The sequence below is a fragment of the Gambusia affinis genome, linkage group LG09 (genome assembly GCF_019740435.1).
Source record: "Gambusia affinis linkage group LG09, SWU_Gaff_1.0, whole genome shotgun sequence".
NCBI lineage: Eukaryota > Metazoa > Chordata > Actinopteri > Cyprinodontiformes > Poeciliidae > Gambusia > Gambusia affinis.
Window position 1 is genome coordinate 12,304,020 of NC_057876.1, and position 27,301 is coordinate 12,331,320.

At 39.3% G+C, this 27,301-nt stretch overlaps 2 protein-coding genes across 5 annotated transcripts; both read left to right on the forward strand.

Annotated features, from left to right (window-relative positions):
- The first annotated feature begins 111 nt into the window (after window positions 1–111).
- On the forward strand, window positions 112–4,888 carry c1qtnf2 (C1q and TNF related 2). Of its 3 annotated transcripts, none has more exons than XM_044127720.1 (3): window positions 112–488; window positions 2,658–2,802; window positions 3,942–4,888. In XM_044127720.1, the coding sequence occupies exons 1-3, from the start codon at window positions 420–422 to the stop codon at window positions 4,580–4,582; spliced, it is 855 nt and encodes a 284-aa protein (XP_043983655.1). In that variant the 5' UTR covers window positions 112–419; the 3' UTR covers window positions 4,583–4,888. The 3 variants fall into 3 exon arrangements, with proteins under 3 accessions (XP_043983655.1, XP_043983653.1, XP_043983654.1); XM_044127718.1 differs by having other exon boundaries at window positions 461–538; window positions 2,545–2,802; XM_044127719.1 differs by lacking the exon at window positions 112–488 and adding an exon at window positions 2,071–2,223 and having other exon boundaries at window positions 2,545–2,802.
- A 638-nt stretch (window positions 4,889–5,526) lies between these two features.
- ccnjl (cyclin J-like) lies at window positions 5,527–26,198 on the forward strand. Of its 2 annotated transcripts, none has more exons than XM_044127723.1 (6): window positions 5,527–5,881; window positions 6,503–6,613; window positions 11,213–11,423; window positions 19,850–20,149; window positions 20,251–20,410; window positions 22,126–26,198. In XM_044127723.1, the coding sequence occupies exons 2-6, from the start codon at window positions 6,536–6,538 to the stop codon at window positions 22,643–22,645; spliced, it is 1,269 nt and encodes a 422-aa protein (XP_043983658.1). In that variant the 5' UTR covers window positions 5,527–5,881; window positions 6,503–6,535; the 3' UTR covers window positions 22,646–26,198. The 2 variants fall into 2 exon arrangements, with proteins under 2 accessions (XP_043983658.1, XP_043983656.1); XM_044127721.1 differs by having other exon boundaries at window positions 5,528–5,881; window positions 6,506–6,613.
- The last annotated feature ends 1,103 nt before the right edge of the window (window positions 26,199–27,301 follow it).

A 27,301-nucleotide genomic window follows, 5' to 3' on the forward strand; every position in this document is an offset into this window, starting at 1 on the left:
TTTGATGGTTTTAGAAAAAGCAGTTTGTCTAAGTTATCTAGAGGTTCATCGCAACATGCACAGTATAACAATATCAGTGTACCGAAATGTCCAATCTTCTCTTATGTGTAAGTAAAATAACTAACGTTTAACAGTTCAAGATGTAATAAAATATTACCTTTTTAAGCTTCTGAAATAATCATAATCTATCTTCAAATGTTTAAAAATGTTTAACAGCTTCCACGTTGTCTTTGTTAAACTAAAATTAAGCCCAAATAAAAATAAAGTGCACTCCATGGTTCAGCAGGCTCTAAAGCAGGTGTGGACGGTTCCAGCCCATCTGCGCTGGTGTCAGATGTTTCCCTGCTTGGAATCACCTGAATCCAATAAATTGTTCATTAACAGAAAAAGGTGATGGGTGAAGGAGATCACTGATGTAGATGGGATTATTCTCCTGTTTCATAATCCAGTTTTATCAAATCTCTTTTCTGCTGGCAGATGAGTTCAAGGTAATCTTGATTAATGAAGTTACCCTGGGGAGGGTACTTCAAGTTTCACTGTAAGCTCTCCTGGTTTTGTTCATTTGTTGAATGAATGACATTTGTTGACTGTTTATTCTTAAGGTTTTAGTATCTCCAGAAGCTTAACGTCAGAACATTTTTTAATTATAACCCAATCTATAAAACACAGAAATAAAAACAGTGTATCATTTGCTTCTGAACGTTAAACACAAAGAAAAAACTAGAGTTGAATAATTTTCTAAAATTATTCGGCTCCCACTGTAAATGTGATTTGGTAAAATATTCAATTTCAGCTATTTGCAATAAACAAATAGCAACCTGTGTTGCAACTGCTTTTCACAATTAGTCAAAATAATCTGATATGCGTCTTTACTAATTATCTCACAACTCTTTGGATTTATAAAGTCCTGCAGACATGATATTTAGCCAGGCACTGGCTGGCAGTTGATTGATGAACTTTATTGATGAATAAAGTTCATCAATCAACTGATTTCCACTTTACTAGATTGTGTTTAAAATCAGTTCTTGGTAGACTTTCGGGTAGACCCAGGATTCGATGATGTCGGATTGATTTCCCTACAGACTGTGTTCCCGTTTTTCCCAGGATTTCCATGAATTCATCTTTCCAACTACACACAACAAACTTTGTCGTCCCTAAGACCAGGTGTTCTTTTCAGTGTATTATTCTTCTTGCCGACTTGCTGCTTATTTAAAAGTCTGACACATTTCAGTTTTGACTGTGTCAAAATCCACAAGCTTCTTTGTGTTATTTATACTGTTTTAAGCGTAGAGGGCCTGATGGCTCCTGGACTTTGGGGGTCAGTAGTGATGTACGTCTTTGAGTTCAGTCTTACAGCCCTTCAGCATTTAGTACATACCTTGCTGTACAAACTGAAGGTCTTTTCCAGTCAATTGAGGGTTTCTGGTAACTTCAGGAATCAAGCAGCATGCATCTTTATCTTGTTTGTTTTCATCTGTTAAAGCCATTGGTTGATTGGATCAGCAGTGCCTGCAGCCACACCTGATTTGCAAATGTTTGTTTTTATAATGGCTGAATAATTTTGAGGCTGCAGTTGTCATTGAAAATGGTAACTGCACATAATTTCCATGTGACATTAGTTTTAGTCAATGAAACAGTTTTGTGTGTTTATAAAGCAAACAAGTTTTACTTTTGCAAGTAAACTTTATCTTCAGTGGAGGTTGAACCATTTTAGGATCACCACGATGAAGGACCACTGTCTTCAAGACAAAACTCAATGGAAGACATCTAAATGTAAATGTAATATTATTAAATTATGAAGCTCACAGCCCTGCAGAACTCCAGACTCATTCTTCCCCAAACTCATAAAAGTTTGATTTATTTCATGTTCCTTCATGAGAGAAACCCCTGTTCTGCTGACCCTTTTGTTCAGTTACCATTGCATAGATAATTTTCTCATTGTGAGTGTTCGTGAGCCAGAGTTGTCCTTGTTGTTGCTGTCTAATCCTTGTGAACTGTCTTGAATTGAATGACATCATGCCGGAAGTATTTTCTGGGCCCAGCTGTTGCATAAACAGGGTGGATGTTTTGGACTCTGGTTTTCTGGGTTGAGCTGCTTTCTTCAGAGCTTCTCTTGAAGAATATTAGATCTCGAGTTCACTGAACATTTATGAAGGATCGCTCGTGAACCTTAAAAGGAGAGGCAGAGCTGAATAATGACCCGAGGACATAATTTCTCAAGCAGTAAGTTGCTTCTTTGTCTTTGTAGAACTTCTTTCATGCTCCATTTGTTAAACAAGTTGGAAACAAATGCTGACTTCTTCTTAGCCTTTAAATAATAGACTCATAGTTTCCACAAAAGGACTGAGTAAAACCTTAAAAGCAACCACACCTTTTAAGTGAATGCTTTAATTGTTTTGAATAAGTGTGCATGCATAGGTTCTGTTATTACTTTCCTCTCCAGGAACATCTTGTGATTTCCACGTTTTTTCCTCGCCCTCAAAACCCAAATCAAATTTAATGGCTTTAATAGTTTGTGTCCCTCATCTTGTTGTGCCTCTGCAGTGCCCATTACGCTCCAGATGTGTGTGATCATCTTTTTGCTCTCAGCCGTCATCTCTCAGTCAACAAATTCCTCATCAAAGAGAGGTCGTAATTTCCCCATCCATTCCTCTCAGCTGGTTTGCAGTCTGCCTGGCCCAGCAGGACCCCCAGGATTCCCGGGAGCTCCTGGACCCTCAGGGTCCATGGGCCCTATGGGTTCGCCAGGGTTGGATGGTCCAGATGGAAAAGATGGAGAAAAGGGAGAAAAAGGAAACGGGGGTACGTTTTGTATAACTGTGCTAATCTTTTACAATTAATCAGCTGATAAATATAAAGATAATTCAGTGAAGTATTTACTAAATCTTTATTCAGCAAGTCTCAGAGATTTGAAATGTATATGCATTCTAACTAATATTTGGTTTAATATCTCCTAGCGAGTCTCACTTCAACTACACTTTTTGTGGTCGTCAACAAGCTTGTCTGGTTTTTAGGCAAAGAAAACACATTTTCAACAAAGTCTTGGTCACAGTAATTTCAAAAGGTTAATGTCATATTGCTTTATCCATTCCAGAACTAGTTCTGAGGTTTATTTAGGGCAAAGGCATTCAAATTCAGTCCTGAAGGACTGGCATTCTGCATTTCTTAGTTCCTTCCTAGGTTTAACACATCTGAAACAAATGATGCTTTGTTAGCAAGCTTCTGAACTTTAACATTCTGAGGAGTTATTTGGACCAATTGAATCATCTGTATTAGAGTAGAAACTTATCTAATACTGGCAGGACACTGGGCCTTGAGGACTGGAACTGGACACTTAAGATTTAAGGTCACAACCTAAAGACCATTTTCAGAAAGATAGAAACAACCCAAAATATGTTGTTACTCCAGTGGTAGGGTTAAGTTTACAACATGTTCATAAATGGCTCAGTTCAAGTTCAGAGCTAAATGAGCGAGTTTGGGCTAAGGTGAGGAAAAGTGGGCAACATATCAGCTTCCAAACGTGCATAGCTGACATAGACATACTCAAAGACCCAAGGCTCCTCAAAGGTTTGACTTTGGCACTGAATACAAATAGAAAAATGCCCATGTATTGTTTTTCTTCCTCTTCTACAGTAGGTACTAATTAGTGATGGTGTATCTCAAAAAATCCCAAGAAATCATGTTGAAGTGTTTGGAGTGTGTGGTTGTACTGTGACAGTGTGAAAAGGTCATAGGGGATTGGAGCATTTCTATAAGGTCCTATAATTAAGAATAAATGTTAGTTGAGAATTGAAAGGGAAAACCCAAACTTTGAGCATTTTGGAAATCCAACCAGATTAGAAACAAAACTCAGATGGCCTTTTGCATAAATGTATCCCTTTGTATCCTTTCCAGTGGATGTTGCATATTTATGTCACTGTTTTTTCTGTGTTTGTCGTCAGGTGATCCAGGTAGACCTGGGAACCCTGGGAAGCCAGGGGTGAAAGGCCGTGAAGGTCTTATTGGTAAAGCTGGACCTCGGGGACCAAAGGGGCTGCGTGGATCACCAGGTGTGGCCGGAAAACAAGGGAAGAAAGGGGAGCTGGGTGACAGGGGCCAGCAAGGACCTCCTGGTGGTTGTAACTGTGGCACTGCGGCTCGATCAGCCTTTTCTGTGGCCGTAACAAAGAGTTATCCAAAAGAACGACTGCCAATCAATTTCAGCCGGATCTTGCTTAATGAAGGGAATCACTACAATGCCAGCAGCGGGAAGTTTGTCTGTCAGATCCCTGGAGTCTATTATTTCACCTATGATATAACACTGGCCAATAAGCACTTGGCTATAGGACTGGTGCATAATGGTCAGTACAAGATCAAGACCTTTGATGCCAACACGGGGAACCATGATGTGGCATCTGGCTCTACTGTTCTCCACCTGAAGCAGTCAGATCAGGTGTGGCTGCAGATCTTCTACTCAGAGCAGAATGGACTCTTCTTTGACCCCTTCTGGACAGACAGCACCTTCACTGGGTTTCTCATTTATGCTGATCAGGAGTTTCTCAATGAGGCAGATAAAAAGGCAAATAGTGAGGATGACAGTTGACATTGTAATCCTGAATGTATCTGTTTTATTGCAGGTCAAATCCAAACAATGCAATCTGGACTTGTTGAAAACGTCTTGACACAAGGGGGCGCAAAAGTAAAGAAAATAAATAAGGAAAAAGATTCGAACTAAAGAGGTTTTGTGACTGCAGTAATAATGGGTCCAACTTGCTTTAAATATTTACCACTTTTGTTTTGCTCTTATGGAAGAATCTGCTGTAAAGAGTAATTTTCCATTTTTACAGAACTGTGCATTCTTGATGGTTAGTGTAAGTAATTTTTATTTCAATAAAAAAATTTAAAATGATCAACGCTCAATATATAAGGAAGCTGAAGTTTAGTTTATGAATAAAATCCTAAATATTTAGGATAAAGTTTCATGTAGTATAGTAAGTTTAACACTCAATACTTTCTGAAATATGTAATTAATTAAGTTTCCACTGACACTTTTAGTATGTACTGAAAAATATACAATTATTTAATCATCTTTTTTGTGGGATCTGTAGATCAAAAGCATAAAATAAATATATAAGAAGGGATTATAATTTTCTATAATGTATAGATAGTCATTTAATTATTAATTTAATGTTATACACATTTTATACTTATTACATATTAATATTTTTATTTATTTGCTATTTATTTCTTGAGCTGGTGCACTTTAGGACCTCTTTCTTGTAGCGCAGTGAGCATGAGATTATTAAATAATCTACGATTTTACCTTACAATTAATTTAAACTAAATTGATTATTTCGAGATTTCATTATGTATTTAATATGTTTACATATTTGCATAATTGTGGATAATTTTGTGTTTTTGGATACTTGTTACAGTTGTACTGAAATCGTCACCCTTATTTTATATTTGTATACAAGTAGCCATCATTTTCATTGGATTGTAGCAAATTTTGCTAATTGTAGTTTTTATAGTGACCTGGTAACAACTACAACTCCCATGCTTATGCGTAGGAGGGACCAAGCGTGCGGCGCACGAGCCCAGCAGCAGCAGCTGGCGCAGCCGAAGAGGCTACTTTGTTAGAGCCGAGGCACCGGAGAGAAAACGGCTGAGCTGATTGTGGCTGGAAAAAGTGTGAACTGTTGGGGGGAAAGTGGTTAAACCGAAGGGCCTTCGGTGGGATTTTTCTCGGTGGGGGCTGTTTGATGAGCTCTCCAGCGGATTTGAAGTTTTTGTTTTCGGCGTCAGAGAGAGGTCTTTTTAAAAGTTGAGCCGCGGAGGAGTTCTCTCATTCAGGATGTCGGACTGAGACAAAGAGGGTCTGGGGGGCATTCCCAACGGAGCGGTGAGTGGCACATGTAATAACCACTGCTACGAAAAGTTAGCTATCTTATTGTTTTATAGGAAAAGCGACGTTAGTTTGAGATGAAGCGTCAGTTTTTAGTGTTCATGTTCCGTTTTTGTTTCAAACGAGTGAAGAATATCAGAGCTCGCTGGGCATCTTAGTCCCCCGTCGTGGTAATGTTTTAGTGACTAATTTGTTGAATTTCTTGCTTATTTTCTGACTTGTATAAGAACTTGCCAAAAGGCAGATATCCGAAAGATTTTATGAAAAATGTGACCTGCAGCGTGGCCGAGCGGGCATTTAAATGAGCCATTTAAATTCCCGAGCAGAGAAGATGGCCTGTGTTAGCACACGGATTACTGCTTTAATTAGCTACAACGTTGTCCAAGCTGAGGTGTTTTTCCAAACACATACAATTAACATATTTAATCACAAGTCTGGGCAAATTAACCATTAATTGTTCTGTAATTAAAACATTTACAAAGGAACTTCAACTTGTCCTTCTGTCAAGTATAATTAATATAAATCTCAATTAAAGCTGTAAATGTTGAAGACACAATCACATTTATGTGCTCTTTGAGGTATCTTAACTATGTCCCGTTTGGGAAACACCCGTCTCAGCAGGTAAAACTTGATTGTGGACGCCTCCTCTGAATGGGAAGGATGGAGAGGGAGCTGCAGTGGTGGAAAGGACAGCTAGCTTCAGACATCCATCAGTCCTTACGCATTAAGGTGAGTTAGCCTCTAAAATCAATTTGTGGGTCAAATTTTCAAAAAGCTTTATCAGGAAGAGCATGCAGCGACATTTCAAATGATTTAAAATCATGTATGTAGGTTAAAATTCAAGAAGGTTAAGCATTTTACCATCTAAAATTCTATTGTAATTCAAGTCTCTCAAATAAAATTGATATCTATGAAAAGTTGTGAATGGAATGAACATATTTATCAAGAAAATAGCTTAATCTTTACGGTATTTAAGGTATTGCCATGAAACATTCAGAGAATATTTGAGTCATTGGCTGTTGTATATCTTTAATATTAAAAACAGCAGTGGAGAACATTGTGGATTGAGAGACCTTGTGGTTAAACTTTGTAATAAAGTTAAAAGCTCTGTAAAAAATTAGTAAATTAAGGATCTTTACATTTTTTTATGTGTTTGGAAAAAGTGTAAAAAAACTCACTTGTAGTCCTCTCTTGTATACCGGCCTGTTGATTTTTGGAGTAAAAGTAGCTGAAAAGATTTATTTCTAGATTATTCAGACTAACCATATCCTGTAAGTAAAGGGAAGGAACTGAAAAATCTGTTTTTATAGAATATTTTTGAAAAGTTCTTGTGCAAATATTTTAAAATAGCCTTCTCTCATCTGCACAAAGATGAAGGGAAGCTGTGCTGTGTTATGAATGTTAGAAACATTTTCAAAAAAGAGTTGTATGGAGAAAAATTTGTCTGAAAAACCAAAGAAAATTGCTTTTTAACTAACACCAGTCAGTGTTTAGTTTTTTTTTTTTTTTTTTATGTCCAAAGACATTTCCAAAATTACTACATGTGATATTGGAAATGTCATATAAATGATTTCCCGCTTTCTAGGTATTAGAATAAATGAAGTAATAACCTCATAAAAATTAATATTTTCTCACTTAAATAATAACACAGAAAGCTTTATGGACTCTGGACCTTATACAGTCTAATTAAACATGTGTCCACATGTCAAATCTGACTGTTTTTATCCTACAACTGCTTCAACAGATCTTTTTATTTATCTTTGACTAATAAAAACAGTCTCCTGGTCTTCAGGTAAATAAGCCTTCTGTTTGTCAGAGCAGAAGTCCTTGCTGTGTTGCTAACTGAAATCCCACAGAAATAAATAATGAGATATTCTAAGTATATTTACATTACCATCACCAATTCTTGAAATGTTGCTAACAATGACAAATAAGAAGGTGGTTTTGATAGAATGGTGCAGTTGTTAGTGGAATCACCAAACAGAGCAAAAAACTGTTAGCAACATATCTGATGTTGGTAAAGCTTTTAGTTTGGTGTTGCCACTTGAGCAACTCTAAACTGTCTGAAAAATAATTGTTGCTGTTGCTTGACATATTATTATATTAGCAGCTTTTTAAAACTAAATATTACATGTTTTATCAGAGAGTCTCATAAGGACTGAAGGAGTTGTTGATATTCTTCAAAGTATACATAGAGTACAAAAACTATTTATATCTCTTACTGCTTTTTTAATCTTGAATTAAATTTAACACACAAATTAAGGTTCACTAATTAAGGATGTGTTAATTATCCTCGAGGCCTGATCATGCCTCTCCTTGTGTGTGTCACTTTAATTGAGACCTTTGTGACTTGACTGGCATTTTTCAGCTCAGGACCCCTGTGGTGGTGAAGATACAATGGGATCAGGTGTCTTCATCTGCCTTTAACCGTATTCTTGAGTCGTGAACTCTGTGGCATTTTGGATTTCGAACCAGATATTTTTGAGTCACTTTTAGGTAATGTTTGACTTACCGTTCGCAAGCTGGACATTATCTGACTCAGAAAAACCCTGCATGAGAGCGAGAATCTGCACCGATGTGGAAACAGGTTGAACACCCACATTTTTTCCATTTACTATAAAGAGGGAGCCTTACTGTCAGTCTTGAGCTCGGTTTTGGTTGCCCTATGTCTACATTTCCGATTGCGTCTTATACAATCATCTCAGAACGTTATGGTGTACCTTGTAGTACTATACTTTTGTTGTAAATTGAGGATTACGCGAAGCATGACGCATAACTTGTGATCACTTCATTACAGAGCAGTTTGGTGCCTTGCTGCTTGTAAATCTGCATGTGTTTTACTCAGCAGTGAGGATTCTCCGTACAGGGAATTTCCCAAGGTACAAATACCTTTTGATTTTGCAGCGTATGATGCCTTGAAGCACTGAACAAGTTGGAGTATTTTCTAAAAGGTTTATCTGTTGATCTCTTTTAGTTTTGGCTATTGACTCAACATGTTTTGCTGGTCCACCACATGAGAAAGATCTGATAAAGTAGCATTCATAACCTGTTGGACGTTCTTAAGCAGTGACAAAGCACAAATAGGGTGACATTGAAGAATTTTCAGCCAAATATAGCATGTGTAAAATGTCTTAAGATTTTAGAGAATTTACTGCAAAACAAGTTTGCTTAAATTACTGAAATGATACTCAAGCTACAGTCAATAGAAAACGTTAATGTTATTAATTTTAAACATTTCCACATATCAGTTGTGTTAAAGGATTTCTTTTGCATTTTATTTAAGCAACAAATGCATTTTTTTAGAATGAATTGTATTTTTAACCTTAATAAATGTTAAGGCTTTTTTTTTTTTTTTTTTTAAAAACACCTTGCGATGAGTAGAGATTATTGCATATTTTCCTTTCAGAAAATATCTAATGTGTAGTGGGAGAGAATGGTGGGATCATTATCAGAGCTTCATACGGCGCTCAGATCTCCTGCACAGTGCTCGCACCCCCACCGTCTCATCCAGCCTTAACGACGTTTGCTGCAGTGATAATGCCCTGATGTGGGAGATAGCAGTGCTGTGTAGCATGTGGCAAATTATCAGACATGCAAATCAGCAGGCAGCTGTGGAATCCTTAATTACGGTGCGATTCCCCCACAAAGGCACTTCTCTGCTCCATGCAGACCCCACCACCACCTCCCCAGCCCTCCAGACTGCAGCAGCCTCCTCCCTCCAACCACTCCATCCCCCTCTGCCCCCCTCCCTCCCTTCCTCCTGCTGCCCTTGCACCCCTAGACAGACAGATGGACCAGAGGCAGTGGGAGGAGAATTTTGGGAGGATCGGTTGATATGGGAGTTTGAGGCTCTGGTGGGGTGGTGGGGGGGGGGGATTGGTTGCTGCTGCTATACATTGATGTGGGGAGGGAGGGGGGCACTGTTTATTTTTGGATTCCATTGAAGTGTCAGTCTGAGCATCACAGGTTTTTTTTTAGTTGTGCCCAAAATAAGTATTTGACAGTTTGTGTAACTCTGACCGTGTTGGCAGTTTTGCCCTTGCAGCAAATTCTATTGACTGTAAACATGTTTTTCTGAGAGCTTATCCGAAAACTTGGATCGGCTCCAACAAGCAGATATTTTCTATATAGACAAATCTACCAGCTGTTTCCTGAGCTTTTGTATTTCTAACCCGCAGCATTCATTGGAGCAATTATAGGAAGAAAAGCCACCTTTTGGAATCTAATGGCCCCGTATTTTACAGGCCTCTGCCTTCAATGACCCAGACACAGATGAACCGACCAGGTTGGTCCATGCGGATTTTGCTTGAGGTCTGATAATTACTGTTTTAAAACTGAACAAAAGGTTGATGGATTCGTACACCAAAATCTTGTGTTTGTAGTTTTGACGTATTTAATAATAAAAAAACATCGATATGCAAATTGCTAGTTAAGGGAAAAACTGTCTGGATGTTAGATGAATCATTAAGATTAGTCATTGCTGATGATCTGCAGACAGATTTTGAATGTTTTACATCACTGACTTGCTGAGAGATTGCAAATCAAAAGCGATAAAAGGAATATCTTTGTCTTTCACTTTTAGCTTTGGTGCTTTTTACAGACTGTGTAGACTGTAATCTACCTGTTGGTAATTTCTAATCCAACCCATTATATCTTGTGCTGGCTTCTATTTCTAGAGCGCGCAACACTTGTAGAAATATTCCAATATGTTAGTTTTAAAACCAGAAAATCGCTGCTGTGTAAATGCGTACATGCTGTTCTAAATGTTTTTGACTTCTGAAGCAAAAACCAGAGCCTTTTTTTTGTTCCAGTTTTTTTTTTTAAGATGATTCAGAAAGATACCCTCGGCCGATTCCATGCTAATGCCCCAGAGTGTCTTCTTTCCACTTTGAAACACATGCAGCTAATTGAACATGAATAGGAGATGTGTTAGGGGTGAAACCTAATCCTATCTGCTGCTGAACTCTGCTGGAGGAAGACCCTCCCCTCCCCAAACTGCACACTTACAAACCCTCGGCTCATTGTTCATAGCCCCCTGCAATGATCCAAATTGGCTTCAGTTTTCTGCAACAACGGTGAATCCAGTAAAACTGAGCTAGGGCTGAATCATGGTGAAGAATTTGCTTTCTTAAGTGGAAACTCTCTATATATGAGTTTCTTCAGATCGCTTGTGAGCAGTTAAACCCATCCACTGGAGATGTGAAGGATCACTATTATCATGCATACTATCATCATCCCCCACATTTCTCCAACGCTGCGTCCTGCCCACTCTGCTCCTATCTCCCCCTGTCGTGTTCAACTCTGCTCATCTTTCATTTCCCTCCCCAGGAGCTGAAGCTGCCCGTCTACCGGGCCCACTCTCCGCAGATCGGCATGCGACGCTACTTTGCAGACTTATTGGCCATCCTGAGCAATCGGTACCAGCTGTGTCCTACGGCACGGCACCTGGCCGTCTACCTGCTCGACTTGTTCATGGACCACTACGATGTCGCTGTGAAACAGCTCTACATCATCGCCCTCTCTTGTCTGCTGCTAGCTAGTAAGTTCAAAAAGGAGAATTAGTCTTTAACGTTTAAAAAAATGTTTGGTTTATTTTATTTTGCATTTTTCTTTTCTTTCCGAAATAATCTTGTTTGTTAGTGGCTTTTGAAAAGCATTTTATCTTGAAAAAAATGCTTTCTTTAAATAAACAACAGCTTCAGGTAGATCTCTTTGCCCTAAAGCTTCTGTGGTTTCTGCAGCATGGCACAAGATAAAGCACTTCCTGAAAGATGGCTAATTTAAGCAACACACTACATATTGTATTCTTTCACCCCAGCTTCACTTTGTAGTCTGAAGAGTGAGTTAAAGAGAAGAGTATCCATTTTGATTGAAGTTTGCGTGACAACTTTTTCTTTTTTTATCATTTAACTGTTTATTAGTATTTTTCACATTTGTTTACATACACAATGTACATGAACACTTCACATTCAACATAACATAGCATAAAACTTTTGCTTCGGAGCTATTCCTCTATTTAACCTTTGTCCCATCTAGCTTGTCTAGTTCTTTATTTTTATGTCTTTTGTCTTGAATGTTATCCATTTCATCCACTTTTCCAATTGTGTTTGCTGAAGTCTCAAGCGATGTGTGCGTGACAACCTTTAAATCTAAATGTTCATTTGGGTTGGTAGCTGTTTCCAGGGTGGTTCTAGAGGTGAACCTATGAGAAGTTTTTGTGGCCCATTATGATTTATTACTGTATAAAAAAAACTACCGAATGAGCTAAAAATCAAACTCTTCTTAAAGGAGCATTGTTTCAGATGAATATAAATTTTTTTTAGCTGAAAGTTTGAGTTATCTCTCGTTGCTGAATATTTACACGCAGTATTTACTCCATACTACTACTTACACTAAGGACCTCCTGTCTTCTGTTAACACCTCTGTTGTGATGATCTGCTAATATTAATGTATATTTAATAGCAAATACAGGGAATGTTTAGCTCGTAATGGTTTTGCTTGTAAACAACTGGCCTGTTGTGTATTTGTATAGAAAATAGAGGTGACCTTATTTACTATGTGGGTCAGATGAGTCTGTTACAGAGCTCTGCAGCAAAACAGGGTTTCACTATTGAAACAGATATAATTACAGAGTTGATAGTACTTTAGTTTTTTTGTTTTAGTTTACTTCTCACAGAGTTAGTCAACTCCAACATTCATTGAGGGATTTCCATTATTTTCTAATCCAATATGTTCTACACCATATTTCATTCTACTAGTCAAAATAGTAAAACAGAGAAGATGAAGGTTTTTCTGTAACACCTTTATCATCCTGTTATGTGTTAATATCCCCCTTGTGACACCTTATAGAAAAGGTATCACCTGTCTACTGAAAGGATGAAAGAATAAAATGCTTTTAAATGAAACTTTTGTCTCAAAACTCGATATAAAAACAGAAAAATCCTTAGTTTGAGAGATCAAACTTGTAACATCAGTTTTCACCAAGTTAGATCTTTTTTTACAATTGTTTTTTGGGCCAAATTTCTTTTCAAGCTAAAATTATTTCTGAACACAAATAGTTGCCAGTTTGCCTCTTCTGCTGTGAAATCTTGGTGTTTCTTTTTGTTTTGTGCTCAAGCAGGTGTGTTAATCATTCTTCCTCCACTGCTGCGCGGTGCAGGTTGCTTGGTGGTTATTACTGTCTCAATGTCTGTCTGGTGATTAGCAGACTGTGAGCTTTTTCATGCATTAATGCAGCCCTTGGCATCATGGATAATTAGACTAATGATGCTGTCAGAATGGGAGTCTGGAAAGGAGCTCGTTCACTTGGGAGGGCTTGGTGTGTGTGGGTGTTTATATGTGTGTCTATGAGAGTGTGTGTGAGTGGATTTGAAACAGACCATCTTCAATCAGGCTCAAGTCTCTGTGGTGAGATGTGAGACTTACAGAAACTTATGAGTGTTTTTTTATCTTAAAACAATCATGTGAGAGGCTAATAATAGATTTTAGAGTTTGTCTACTTAGTTAGGTGAAGGAAGTGACATCCAGACCTGAGTGGAGTTTTGTTTTATGAATCTCTAATAGATTAATCTGATTTTGTATTGAGTCTTCTGATCATATCTTTAATTTGCTGCAGCTCTCTGTTCTCCTGTGCTCCACCAACACTCGGGGGAGTCTCTGTCATGATTGATTTTGGCTTGAAAGGCTGTTTGATTCACAGTTGACTTAGGTTTTTATCTGTCTTGAGGTGCTTTGGAATCTGGCCTAGTTATTGAACAACCTGCCAGGGTCTCACTGCTTCCCTTTGCATGCACAATTGTCTTTCTTTTAACTTTCCTGCCTTCCGCACTTGGTTAATTAATCTATACCTCTTTTGTGCCTCTCAGCAGTCACTACCTAATCCCGTTACTCTATTGTATGAGTGTTTTATTTGTAGGCCCTTGTGTGTGTGTGTTTGCCCAAAGATGAGCTTCTCTTCCTTTTGCAGGAGGTAGATTATGGTCCATTTTTAAAAACCCTTTTAGGACTGAGTGTTATTGACTGTCAGCCACTTATTTAGAGATGCCGCTTAGCTTTGAGAGCCCAATTAATCAGCAAAACCGCAGTCCTGGGCTGATCCTGTCATCCCAGAACCACAAAGTTTCCTTTGTGCTACATTCCGTGAAGTCCTGCAGGGATCACATCAGTCTTGCTGGCAGGTTTGACTCCACAGAGTAAGAGCTTTGCATACTGCAGCTGTTTGTTTCACATAGATGACATCATTAATGTGTGTTTGTCAGCCAGAACAAGAATGTTGCATTTTCTGTTTTGAGCTTACATGTCATTTTTTGTCTGGATTTATTGTATTTTTAATGCGTTTCATTGAATAAACCCGATTAAGTCACTTGTTTCGGGGGGGTTAAAACAACAAGAACAATAAAGAACATTCTGCTGAAATGACTGAGCACATGCGGCTCACTCATGTTGACCACAGAGAGCACAAGCACGGGCCTCGGAGCCCGGGGGTGGGGACGAGCTGTGTGCTGAGGGGCACCTGCCATATGCTCTCCGAGTCAGGCCTCAAACAAAAGCCAGTCAATGCGAGCCGGCCGGCCCGCCAGAGCCTTCCCACAGAGGGGGGAAGGGGAGCACACTCTGAGGCGTGGAGGCTGTTGTGTATATGTGCATGGAGCAGGGTTCACCATGAAGGAGCTATAAGAGGATGTGGGTCGTCATGACGACTACATGATAAACCTATAGAGAATATTTGAGTTTCCCCAACACAAAGAGACAAATGGCTATTTGAAAGCGGTGTTGTTTTACCTTTCTGCTCCTGGCTCCTCTTCCTCCTTGATCTTCTCACCTTGTCAGGGTCCGGCATTGAGAGTCAGTCCCGGGACAGGGTGCCGTGTAAAAGTAACCCCACACCTCCCGGGGTGTGGGAGGTTAACGGAGTAGCACTTCAAAGGTAGGATGACTGCTGATGTGAAGCAGGATATATGGAGGCAGAGCGGGTGGGAGAGGAGGTGGAACATGTTGGAACTGAACCACCCAACAGAGCGCCCTGAAATGTAGAATAACAGAGAGATCACTTCTCAGAGCTAAGCTGTTCACATGCTGGGTTCTTGCATAAAAAAATTATATTGATACGCAGACTGATTAGAAGAATCTCTTGATTTAGAGTACATTCACACCAGTCCTATTTAGTTTGTTTGCCTAGAAAGTCCGGTCCTTTTGGAAAAGTGTGAATGCGCAATTGAACTCTGATGCAAACCAAAAGCAAATTCTGGTCCGCCTACAAACCTAGGTCTCGGTTCAGTTGAGTTCGAATTCACATGTGAATTCGAACTCTAGAGTGGTTTGAATTCACATGTGAATGCCTCGCAGACCGGAGACTGAAAGCGGGAAGCGGTCTGTAGTGCAGTGCACTCTGGGTAAATACAACAAAAACAAACGTGTCTAATAGCAGCAGGGCAAATGGCTCACACTTTTGCCAAAGACAAAAGAGAAATTCTGTCACTACTAGACTATAGAACAACTAAATTTTGTTTATATTTTGTGAAGAAGGAAGTTGTCTCTGGAAATGTTTGTCATTCCTTTCAGTAGTTCTTGGTTCAAGTGATGAGGTATGCAGGATTTTCAAAGGGTTTGGATCATTTCACACACAGCAGTGTGAAAGCAAATCTCACCAACTAAAAATGTAACAAATGTTACAAGTTTAGTCCCAAATCGAACCGAGTCTACTGGTCTATCGGGGGTGAAAACAGCCTAAGATCGGTCTTACAATCTTGATTTATAAAGTAGAATAGTAAATGCTGCTGCCAAATTAGATTCAGGGCGTTCCCGGCTCATTGAATCCCACTCAGCACTGTGACACATATATGCATAGAACAGAGGTTTCTGCAATTCTCTATGGTCAACCAAGCATTCAGCTTTTTCGGTCAGAGGTCAGCTTGGGTCTACATTGTCAGAACCCCCAGGACCAGGGGTGGCAACAAGGAGATTATGTGACGGAGCTGTGACAGACTCACAGTGAAAGATAAAGCAACCAATGAAAATGGTTAAGGAGAAGAAGAAGAAGTGATCCAAGCCCGGTAAAATTGAAGAAAATCTAAAGAAACAATTTGTCGGATATTTTAGTATGTCAGAGATATTTATCTGTACCTTCTTCTGCATTAACAAGAAAATATAAAACAACAAATTTCTACATCTAGTTCTATTTAGTTTTGGGACATTTCTAGATGTTTGTTCATTTTGGGGGGTAAATTATCATTGACGCTGTGTCTAAGGTATTGACCATTAGTTTTTAATCTTTGAAAAATGAGAAAGCAAATTCAGATTTCTACAAGTCTTCTTTTATAGATGCTAGTTCAAATACAACAACATTTACTGATCCTTTTATCCTCAGAAAAGTTGTTTGTTTGTATTTGTCTTTTTAAAGCCTAGACACTTTCACACAGGATCTGTTTGGTTTCCTTTAAACGGACCAGAGTTTGTTTCCTTGGCTAGACTGCTTTGTTTGGTCAGAGCTTGCTTTAAAATCAATGCTGCTGCAATTCACAAACTGCTGGAATGCAAACGGACTAACCAGCAAACCAAAGAGAGGAAGTGAACCAGCTGCAAATATCACACGCACAGGATAACAAGTTGGCTGACCTCGCTTATATGAGGCAGCAGCTTGTGGAAAAAGCAAGTAGATTAGATAATGAAGGTAAAGACAGAATCCTCTGGTCTGCTTTAATCTGCTGTTGCTCTATTGTTTGTTTTTGTTGTAAACAAGCTGACTGAACAGAGTGGTTGTCATCATCTTCTTCATGCCCCTACCTCAAATGTCTGCTTTCTGTTGGTGATGCCACCCCAAAAAACGAGCTGCTGCAGCTGGACAATCTTTCTTCTTGGGGCTTTGGTTTGCTATATGAAAGTAAATGAAGGTGTGATATTTTTTTTGTAATTTTCTGGTCTGTTGATCAGAGTTCAACAGACTATCTTGGTATTAAAGCACTTTAATTAGCTATTTTGGGATCATTTGGCTGTATAAAGTCTATCTTGTCTGAGAACGCATCTCTCAGGTTTCCCATTAAACCATTATCGGTTTCAGCCCATTTCCACCTTGACCTTCCCTCCAAGCAGCCCTCCTGGGACAAGCCTCTGCATCCCGGTCTCACCTTTTCCTAACCCTTAACCTCTGAGCTCTGTCTGTTGACTCACCGTCCCCATCACCTGTAGGTGATGTGAGAAGTGATAGATTATGGCAAAGTAGTTTCTAGAGATGAAAAGGTTTTTTGCTGATCGCCTGTCTTATTCTGCTTACTGGAATGAGATAGGATCAGTTTGTTGCCTGCATTCCAGGTGAGTTGAACTCACAAGAGAAGAATGCATCGTCTCTTCCAGCCAGGATTGAGACTGACGACAGAGAACTAATGGGGAAATAAAACACACATCTCAAAGTCGTGATTGATATATTGTTAAATGGCCTAATACTGGTACTGTTTACAGTTCACACAAAAAATGGTCTGTGCTGTATTTCGCATATATGTATATTTAGAAGTACATTTCTCTCTGATGGTTAAGCTTAATTTAAACTTTGGATCAAGGTTATATGTTAACTAGGGTGTCATCTGGTCGATAAATCGACCAGACGATTTCTTTAATTTTGGAAATCAGTGGTTAGCCAATACTTAAATGTGAAGCTGATATTATTCACTGATCCTATCTACCTCAGTAAAGGTCTAAAAGTCAGCCACAGTCCTCTATTGCTCTTTTAGAGAGGCTTGACCCACCAGGTTATGTCAGCATGTTCACAAACAAAATAATCACCCCAGTAATACCAACTTGCAACATTTCAGATAAAAAAAATTGGTATCAGCCAAAAGCAGAATCAGCAGGTCATAATTGGCGACTGGTCAGAAAACTGATCTGTGCATCCCTAATGCTAATAGTTTTTTTTAAAAAAGGACCGACTGTTAAATATTTTCAAATAAAATAAGACTTTTAAGATGATGGGATGGTGTAGTGTTTCACACTGGCTCCTCACAGCAGGAGCGTCTCCGGTTCAAATTTTAGACATGCAGTATATCAAATTAGTCTTTGAATTTGAATCGCATATTGTTCTATAAACCACTCATAACTGTGGAGCACAATGAAGGAGACTGGTTGCATTATGTCCCTCGACTTCAAAGAGGCTTGATGGATGGGGGTGCTGACGGCTTTTTACGGCTGGTTTTTGTGGACATGGCCGTCCAGCGGCAGACGGAGCCCTGATTTGAAGGATATGAGGGTGAGAGAATGTGGCAAGTGTGCACTGAGACATGGAACCAGTCCTGGTGGCTGTAAACAGCTCTGTTTCTGGTGCTTCCTGTTCTGCTGGAGAAACGCCATTACTGCCTCTCTGCTAATTACACATTACTCCCACCTCCCTGCATGTTGGGCTGCGGATCCCCGCCTTCACGCGTCCTCCCTCCTGCCCTGTTTAATGATAGGTCGCAACTTTGGTGATAAAACTTACACTGTGTAGGAAGATGCTCCTCTAGACATGGGGATAAAGGGATCATTGAGGTCTACAGCATGTCAGACAACTGTGGCTCAGTAATGTCAGTAAACACCCCTATTTTCAGTGTTTGGTTGCCATGGTTTTAGATCTGTAGATTAACTCCACAGAGGGTTTTGTTGTTCCCAGCATGAAACGCAACTTTTTAATCCTTGCAGGCTCATATAAAACCTACTGCCTCTTAATGCTTCCGTGGAGTGGCGCTTGAGCAGCTTGCTTCCACATAAGTGTGTTTATTTATGTCGGTATAAGTAGCGAGGGTATAGTTTCGCCATTTCTGTGTACTCTTAAGAACGGTACTTGGCTTTTGCAAATCTTTACACCTCTAAGCATTTGACTGTGTTATAGTACTCGGCAGCAACCAGAACGTTTACAGCGTTTGTCAGATATTGTGAATCTCTTTATAAGAAACTCTCTGGAGTAGTTATTGTCGGTAGTAATGTGTTTATAAAAGTGTTTTTGTGTCTTCATCACATTTTTAATAAAAATGAGAAAATCTTTACATTTTCCACGTTCATTTGAGGGAAAGTTTTACCTTGATTTTTGAGGATTTACTCAGTTTCATGTAAAGTCTTGACTGGAAGCTGTGTGCAGTTTCAATACTGAGCTGTATCACAGTAACCTGACACCCTCCTCGCCCTCATTCCTAATTTTTGGAGTGGAGGCCTCCTAGAGCCTTGGATTAAAGGCAGGAACAACCCTCTTCATTGGTCACATGGACCCCTGAGGCCTCGGGGCTGTTGCTATGGAAAAGACTGTCTTCAAATTGGGAGGAAGCCGACTAAAGTGACATTACTTTATGTCACTTTAAAGCAATGTAACTGCAGAGGATCTGCAGAAAATGTTAGATCTTCTCACTGGATAGAAACTAATTCTTTGTCATTCATTTTTTTACCTAAAGGCTGAGGGTTTCCATGATTATTTTAGCAAATATTTTGTCCATGCTTTTGGTATGGAGTCGACCTGCTGTTTATACCCAGACTAGACGTAGTTGCTGATTCTCAGAAAGCTAAAGGTCAAAGACAGAGTTATTAGGGTGGTAATAATATTTTCATCACAATAAGTAGCCATAATATTGTCACCTGATTATTTTCTAATGTCGTACTTATCTAATAGTAATACTAAATTACTAAGAGTATTTTCTTGATTTCTTGAAATATTTAAAAAATAAGACAAAATGTGCGCTCATCTGAAATTTTAATAATTTTCTTTTGAGACCTGCATTTACTATTGTTTTATTCTGCTTCATCATTTTGTGTTTATTCATTTCAATGTTATAATTTTTAATGATTTTCTTTCCACTGATGCTCAAGAGATTAAAAACCACCATCTACAAAGCTGGAGACTTTTTGCTCTATTCTTGAAGCCTAAAAGAAATGTAGCTAATATCCTTAAATGCCTTTTATGGATTTGAAAAGTGTGTGGTTGAATGGACAGTTTTTATGTTCTTCCTTTACCAGGTAAATTTGAAGAGAAGGAGGACCGGGTCCCTAAACTGGAGCAGCTGAACTCTCTGGGGTTTATGTGCAGCTTAAACCTTGTTCTTAACAAGAGGGATCTGATCAAAATGGAGCTGCTGCTGCTGGAGACCTTCGGCTGGAACCTGTGCATGCCCACGCCCGCCCACTTTATCGACTACTACCTCCATGCCGCTGTGCAGGAGGGCGACCTCTACAACGGCTGGCCGCTGTCCTCCATGTCCAAGACTAAAGCTTTTATGGACAAATACACTCACTACTTCCTGGAGGTTTCACTGCAGGGTGAGTTCAAGAGGAGAAGGGATTAAATCTCTTAGAGTTACATTTCTGATTCTTGAAGCTTGATTTAAAAGTTTGATGATTTTTTTTTTTTTTTCTTGTAGATCACGCCTTCCTGAATTTTCGACCGTCTCAGGTCGCTGCTGCCTGCGTTGCAGCGTCTCGCGTTTGCCTTCAGATTTCCCCGAGCTGGACAACTTCTCTCCATCTGCTAACAGGGTATTCCTGGGACCACCTCACCCCGTGCATTGAGCTTATGCTGCTGTAAGAGACACACAAACGCACACATCAGTAAAATAAAATCAAATACAAGGTAGGGCTTACAGAAAGTCTGCTCAAGGTGTGACAGCATGTTGAGAGAGATTGTTTTTTTTCTTTGTCATAGGCGTTGATTTAAAATTTGTCTTTGTGTAGCCAGGAGAACATGTCCAGTTGTAGCACAGTGTCAGATTTGTTTTTAAGTTGGACAGAATAAGTTGCACAACTACTTCTCAGCAAATTGAATAGATTTCTATAAATGCATTGTTCTGCAGAAATGCTCCTGCCCTTTGAACTTTGTCACATTTTGTCACTGATATTTGAAGGAGATGGAAAATTCTGTCTGTTTCTCTTTGTAAAATAGGTCAGGCTCAGTCAGATTGGATGGAGAATGTTCTTGAACAGCATCAGAACACAATAGAGCTTAGATCTGGACTTTGACTGGACCATTTCAATGCATTAAAATGCTTAATTCCTAAACTATCCCATGTAGCTCAGACTACATGTTTAGGATTTTTGTCCTGCTGGAAGGTGAACTCTGCCCTGTATAAAGGATCCAATAACTCTTTGCTGTCAGTGCTGAAGAAAAGCCTCCACATAGCATAATGCTAACTGTATGTTTTACTATGGGAATGGTGTGTTCAGGGTGGCATGCTTGTTAGAAAAAAGTTCAGTTTGGTCTCATCATACCAGAGGTCCTTCGTCCACATCCTGGTTATGCCCGCCACCTGACTTATGGAAAACTTCCAACAAAACTTCTAGTTTTCTTTCAATGATATTCTTCCTCTTACTGCTCCTTGATAAAGGTTAGATTTCTGAAATGCATAGATATTAGTTCTCCTGATTACAGATTGTCCCACCTTAGCTGTGGATCTCTGCAGCTTCTCCAGGGTCACCATGGGCCTCTTGGCTTCTCCTCTGAATAATGCTGCTGTTCCTGCTCTGCCAGTCAGTTTAGGTGGATGATCAAGTATTTGTACTTTTACACTACTGCCACTCTTTCCATATTTAAATAGAGAACTAAAACGTGCTTAGTAAAATGTTGTGTTGTAACCAAGCTAAACTTCTCCACAACATCCATAACCTGTGTGCTGGTATTTATGACGTTCTTTGTTCACTAAAGTTTTCTATAAACTGAAGTCTTCAGAGAACAGCTGGATTTATACTGAGATTTAATCACATACTGTTTGCACTAATTGGATGTCATTTGGTGCATTAGATTTTATTTATTGAGTAAAAGGGGTTGAAATAAAATACATACCACAGTTGAACTCATTCATTCAACCAAGCTATTATACCAAGTCACTGGTTAACAGAGGATTTTAAAATCTATTTTGACATTGAATGTGTGCAGGTTATGTGTTAATGTCCTTATTGGCTACTTAGCATAAATTATTCAAACATCGAATGGATGCATATATGTGGGTTTTTTGTGTCGATGTTTTATGGGCCACTGGATATATAAAATGTCTTGTATATTTCTAGTTTTCAGATTTTTATTTGGGGGGGAAATGTATATCCTACATATCATTTTGCATCCAATTAACTATCATGCACCACTTTGTGTTGCTCTATAAAATGTAAAAAGAAAAAAAAAAGGTTTAAGGAATATGAATAATTGTTGAGATTAATTTAAACAGACTTTTATTAATTTTCTTGCATTTAAGCCTTGGCAGACTCTAAGCGGAAACGTATTTTTCTGTTTGTTGTGCTAATGACAGGGCTCATGACAACGATGTGAAGGAGGCCAATAAAACCAAATCCACCCCTCCCCACCGGCCCTCCTCTCTGCAGTCACAGCCTCAGACTTCCCATCTCTCACCGGTGTCTGCCATCCAGAGACCGGCCTCCTCCTCCTCTTCTTCCACCTCCTCCACACCACAGTTGCTTTTCCAGCCCGACAGCTTCACCCACCTCTCTCAGCATTCCCCCTCTCTGTCCCAGCTCCAAGTACTAGCTGACTCTCAGGCTTTGGGCCCCGTGGTGAACATGTCTCAGGATTTCCTTCAGAGCCACAGGATGGGCTTGCTAACGGGGGCGCCCTCCATAACTGCAGGAGGAGCTTTCCCCTCCTACCCAGGCCTGACCTCGGGTCTCCAGCCCGGGGCACTGCCTCTTCAGAGCCCCATCTCTGTGCAGATGGCCCTCACTGGAGAACCACGACACTGTCTGAGCATGGCTTACAGCGGGGGCTACCTGGGCGCGCATCACACCTTCACAGCCGGTTGCTTCGACAGGTGACGCCAGGAGACGGGGAGGGAGTCCACCGCAATGCTTCCATCCCACCTCCCCACCCCAAAACATCCATTCACAGACCTCCTCTCCCTCTCCGTCGGCACGCCAATATCTGTAGCCACCCCTCCTTCCCCTCCACTCTCGCATAGACGGCTCAAGCGTAAGCAGAGGGCCAAAGGCAAGGCAGACCGGGTGGAAGTCATCACGCTGACGTGACGAAAGCTCCTCTGCCTCGAGTTAAACCCAGAGGCGCTGCAAAAATCTCTCTGCCATAATCTGAACCGGCTTTATAAATGTATGTTATTATGAGACTGTCATCACTGTGAATGAGATGAAAGCAGCAGTGTGATCAAACACCCACCTCATTCAGTGCCTGTTCTCGGTTGTGTGTGTGTGATAGCTGAGCCAATTTTAGAAGTGCACAGAACACAACGTATCTGTGGTAAATGCGTCTTGCTGCTCAACATTTTTTTTTTTTCTTCTAATTCCAAAAATGTAACACATTTCATAGGAAATCTGGCTGATTATATATTTATGTAAGCCAATTCTAAAGATAGAATGAAGTAAATAGAGGCCTATTGCTTTACTGGAAGAACATAAAAAGGTTATGAATGCCTTTCAAGTTGTTTTTTCCCTTCTAAATCAGCTAGCATTTGGTGTAAAGAGCTGAAAGGCTTCTGAAAATTCCTCAGAGGAGACCAAGAACTCATTGTTTTGTGCACAGCAGGCGATGTCGATTGGCTCAAACAGGCCGGCAGTATTCAGTTTTCTTTTTCCCCTCTTCCTCCTCCCAAAGTTTAGCCCTCACCCATGCAGGTGTGAATGTGGCTCTCCTACAAGCTTTTTCATACTGACGTTTTCAATTCTGAAACACAAACTGATGTGACTGGACCAGCCTGGTGAAGATGACGTGCAGGTTTGTTGTGTTGTACATATGAAATGCTGCTGCCTTCTCAAGAACTGCTGGTTCTGTCTGTGTTAATGACTCCCATGTTTACATGAACCACTATCAGGGACTTTATCAAGATTACTTGAATATGATGCCATTGAAACATGTTATAGCTTTTATTTATAACTTTTATTTTTAATTCTCTTATTTTGTTTGATGTAGTGTAGCTTTTTATACCAACTTAGAAATCCACCATGTAGTGAGTGAGTGTAGTTATCTTTTTGTCTGTATGTTCAGGCTCAGGTTTTAAGGCTGAAGCTGCCTTCTTTTCTGTCTCTGCTTTTTGTGCTTTAAAGTGGATGCTAATGTAGCATCTGTGCCTCCCCCTTATCACTGGATCATTCTCTGTGTATCTCACTAACTGAATGCGTTTTGCCGCATGAAGGACCCTGTTTCATAGTTGCTAGTTTCACTTTTGAACATCTGCAGCCAGTCATCTGTAATTACTTCCCAAATTTGTAAAGCTGCAATCCTCCATCTTCCACTTCCTGTTAAAGTGTAAACACATTCCCAGTTTCCCAGAGCTGATCACAAGGGTTGACCACAGGTCACCATGCGGGTATTTCACATGCTGTTTGATCTAAATTAGGGTCCCGATAGTGGATTGATTGAAGTGTCCAGAAACACTATAATATACTGAAAATTCAACCCAAAATTTTATTCTGTGCATAAATCATCAGTAATTACCTACCTGTAGTAGAAAGACGTCATGTCGCTGAGGTTATTGAAAAGTGAGTTGGAACGCTGACAGCTTTATAGCAAAAATTTAACAATTTTTGCTTTTGCTTTGCAAAGTTGCATTGTGCATCAATCTATCTAATTAGTAGTAAGTTCACTTTAAGTCTCCCGGGATAAAATCCAAACAACAAGATTTACAAAAGGGCAGAACGATTCAGTTTTTCATTCTGTTGCACTGACAGCAGCCTTTTCAGACTTGTAAAAACTTATCAGTGGTCTCTTTTCATATGTTGCTGCTTAATATTTAATAGTAAATTGTTGCAATCCATAGATATCTCTAGTTGTTTGTGTTTTAAATAGCATAAATCACTCAAAACTAGGGTCAGCAGCTGTTGGCTTTCCACTGCTGTCTTGTTTTAGAAGCTCACTGTAATATAACATAATCTTCAACAGAAAAAGTAATTAATACTGATAAACACTAAACCTCAGTGGAGAGAACCTGAATTATTCCTTTAAGTTGAACTGTCAATGTTTTTGGTGCTTTGAAAATCCATTAATCAGCAACCAATAACCTAATTTAGATTAATCACAGCTTAAGAAATGTATTCCCACAGCATGATCCTGCCTCTGCCATATTTCACAGGAGGGATGGCGTATTCAGGGTAATGTGTTGTGTGGATGATCTACACAAGCATGAATAAAACAGGATGAAGTGACATTGATTTAGTCGGCTGCACATTAACACACTGGCACTAAGTGAACCAGTGAGTCGTGTGTTTCTTTCCATCAGCACATATTTTGGGGGAAATGAAGCAGATACACCACATAGGGTTTTGATTTTAGACCAGACCAAAAAATAAAAATAAATGAAAGTGGATTCTTTCTTCAAGAGAAAAGGGAATGGTTACTGATGACTTTGTAGAATTTCACTTCAAATAAAAAAAATCCAGTATCTCTTAAACAAAGTTAATTTTCTATGTTGTCTGCTATTCTAGACAAACACCACAGTTGCTGGCACCAAACCTAGATTTTTAGTTACACTGTGTGTTTATTAAGGACTCTTGCTGTTCGCTTGCTTTGCAGGCACTAAAAAGTGAAAATACTAAAATGTTCAAAATGGGGGTTTGATGTTTTGGCTTTAAAGTTATCCATAATGTTGTTTGTTGTGGACACTGGGCATCATGGCCGTGCTTTACATCAAGTCCCTGAACGTGTGCAAACGGTTCTCCCGATGTGAGGCGTTCAGTAGCTGCAGCTCTCACTGGTCAGCCTGGTGAACTTCTTCCATTCACTGAAAACTACTTCTAATGTCTATGTCTGAAATGAATTATACTCTGTCCTCTATTTTTCTTCCTCTATGTACAATTTTGTTATATTTTAAACATTCCATATATTTGAATTCTGTTTTAATTTTATCGTTTCTGCTGTTGGTGTGAATTAGGTTTGTTTTTTGTTAGTTTTCTGTTTGCAACTTCTTGTTAAGGTGTCAAAAGGTGCAATAAGTTGTCTTTGGGATTTTGCTGACCACAGCCATCACTGACTCATGTAAACCACTGGTTCAACGTTAACTTATTTTATTTTTTTTCCTAATTAAATGTGTAATTTGACTTGATCTCTATTAGAGGGCATTAGGCTCTGAACACAGTGAATTTGTTGCATATTGCAGCTACATGCTACAAGTGAAAAGTATTCCAGAGTACTTGGAGCTTTGAGTTTTAAATGTTTTTGTTTTCCATGTCCTAACCATGAACGGTGCTGATGCCACTCACCTCACCAGACAACATGTGTTCTTTGCAATAGTGATGAAATGACACCACAAACATTTATTTTTTTATTTCCTATAACAACTTGTAGTCTTGGTTTATTTGACACTGAATGATAAAAATGTTTTTATCATTGTGCCATGACAAAATAAACCCACATTTGAGTTGATTTCTGGGACATGTTTTCTATCCCGTGAAGAGGTTGACAAGAACTTTCACTTTAAATTAATTTAGTCAAATCTAGCTTTGGTATTTATAGAGTGTCAAAACATTTGTTGGCGTGGATGCTATAGATGTTTATAAATCTTTACAATAGAATTTTTTAACCAGAATTTCCAGAGGTATATTCTCACACAATAACATAAAAAACAGTCTCTAATAATAATACATGTGATTAAAAGTACTTAAACAACTTATTTGGTACTTTAGGTGCTACTATTATTATATTATACTGTTTCCTTTTGTGAACAGGTGAGTACTTATTCTTTGATAGTTTGACGTACTGCTTTAACAGTTCAGTGTTTTTTCTTGTGTTCTATCCGGTTGTCCAACTAAGTGAACCCTGAGAGCAGACTGCAAGATGCTGAAAGAAGTCTTCAAATATAATATCAGCCTGGCACTTAGAACTGCATCTGGTTATGTAAAAGTTCACATTAGTACATTCAGAAAGATGCCAGAAAAAAAAAACATGACAAAAGAAGATCATTTCTGTAGCCTATTATTAAATGCACAGCAGAACAGGCGACATGTTTGGTGCAAACCGAATATGAAAGAATCTCACACCAACTTTGATGTACTCTGAGATCTGAACGTATACTTCCTTTATCAGCCATGCTCATGTTGCATGGGGTGCAAACATATGTGGTGTAATTCTGTATCATTTTTGTAAGTTCTTATTTTTAAAGGCTAAATCTCTGATCAAATATCAGGATAAAAACTACTCACTGAGCTGAATGGTTTTGTGTAAGACTGGAAATCAACTTCTGACATTTGACGCATTTATAATAATGGTGTGATACCCATTTATGTACTTTTTCCCCTCAAAATCCGAACCAAACCTTTTGAACCTATTCTTTTTACACTGAAGGGTGAAATGTTAAGATTATGAGCTGTGCTACTCACCAGATGTCTAACAGAGCTGTCATTTAGCCTCTGATCTGCTTGGTCTGGACCTCGCCTCCACAGTCCAGTCAGAGCTTTCTGTGTTGCAAAGTGTTTGGCCCACTCAGTGATGGGAGACTCTGTTACACATGAGACATTATGCTTTGATAC

Coding starts and splice junctions, on each gene's coding strand:
- c1qtnf2 (XM_044127718.1), top strand. CDS start 502: ATGAAGTTACCCTGGGGAGGGTACTTCAAGTTTCACT. Junction 539..2,544: donor AGGGTACTTCAAGTTTCACT/GTAAGCTCTCCT, acceptor GTGCCTCTGCAG/TGCCCATTACGCTCCAGATG. Junction 2,803..3,941: donor GGGAGAAAAAGGAAACGGGG/GTACGTTTTGTA, acceptor GTTTGTCGTCAG/GTGATCCAGGTAGACCTGGG.
- ccnjl (XM_044127723.1), top strand. CDS start 6,536: ATGGGAAGGATGGAGAGGGAGCTGCAGTGGTGGAAAGGACAGCTAGCT. Junction 20,150..20,250: donor CCTGGAGGTTTCACTGCAGG/GTGAGTTCAAGA, acceptor TTTTTCTTGTAG/ATCACGCCTTCCTGAATTTT. Junction 20,411..22,125: donor TGCATTGAGCTTATGCTGCT/GTAAGAGACACA, acceptor TGCTAATGACAG/GGCTCATGACAACGATGTGA.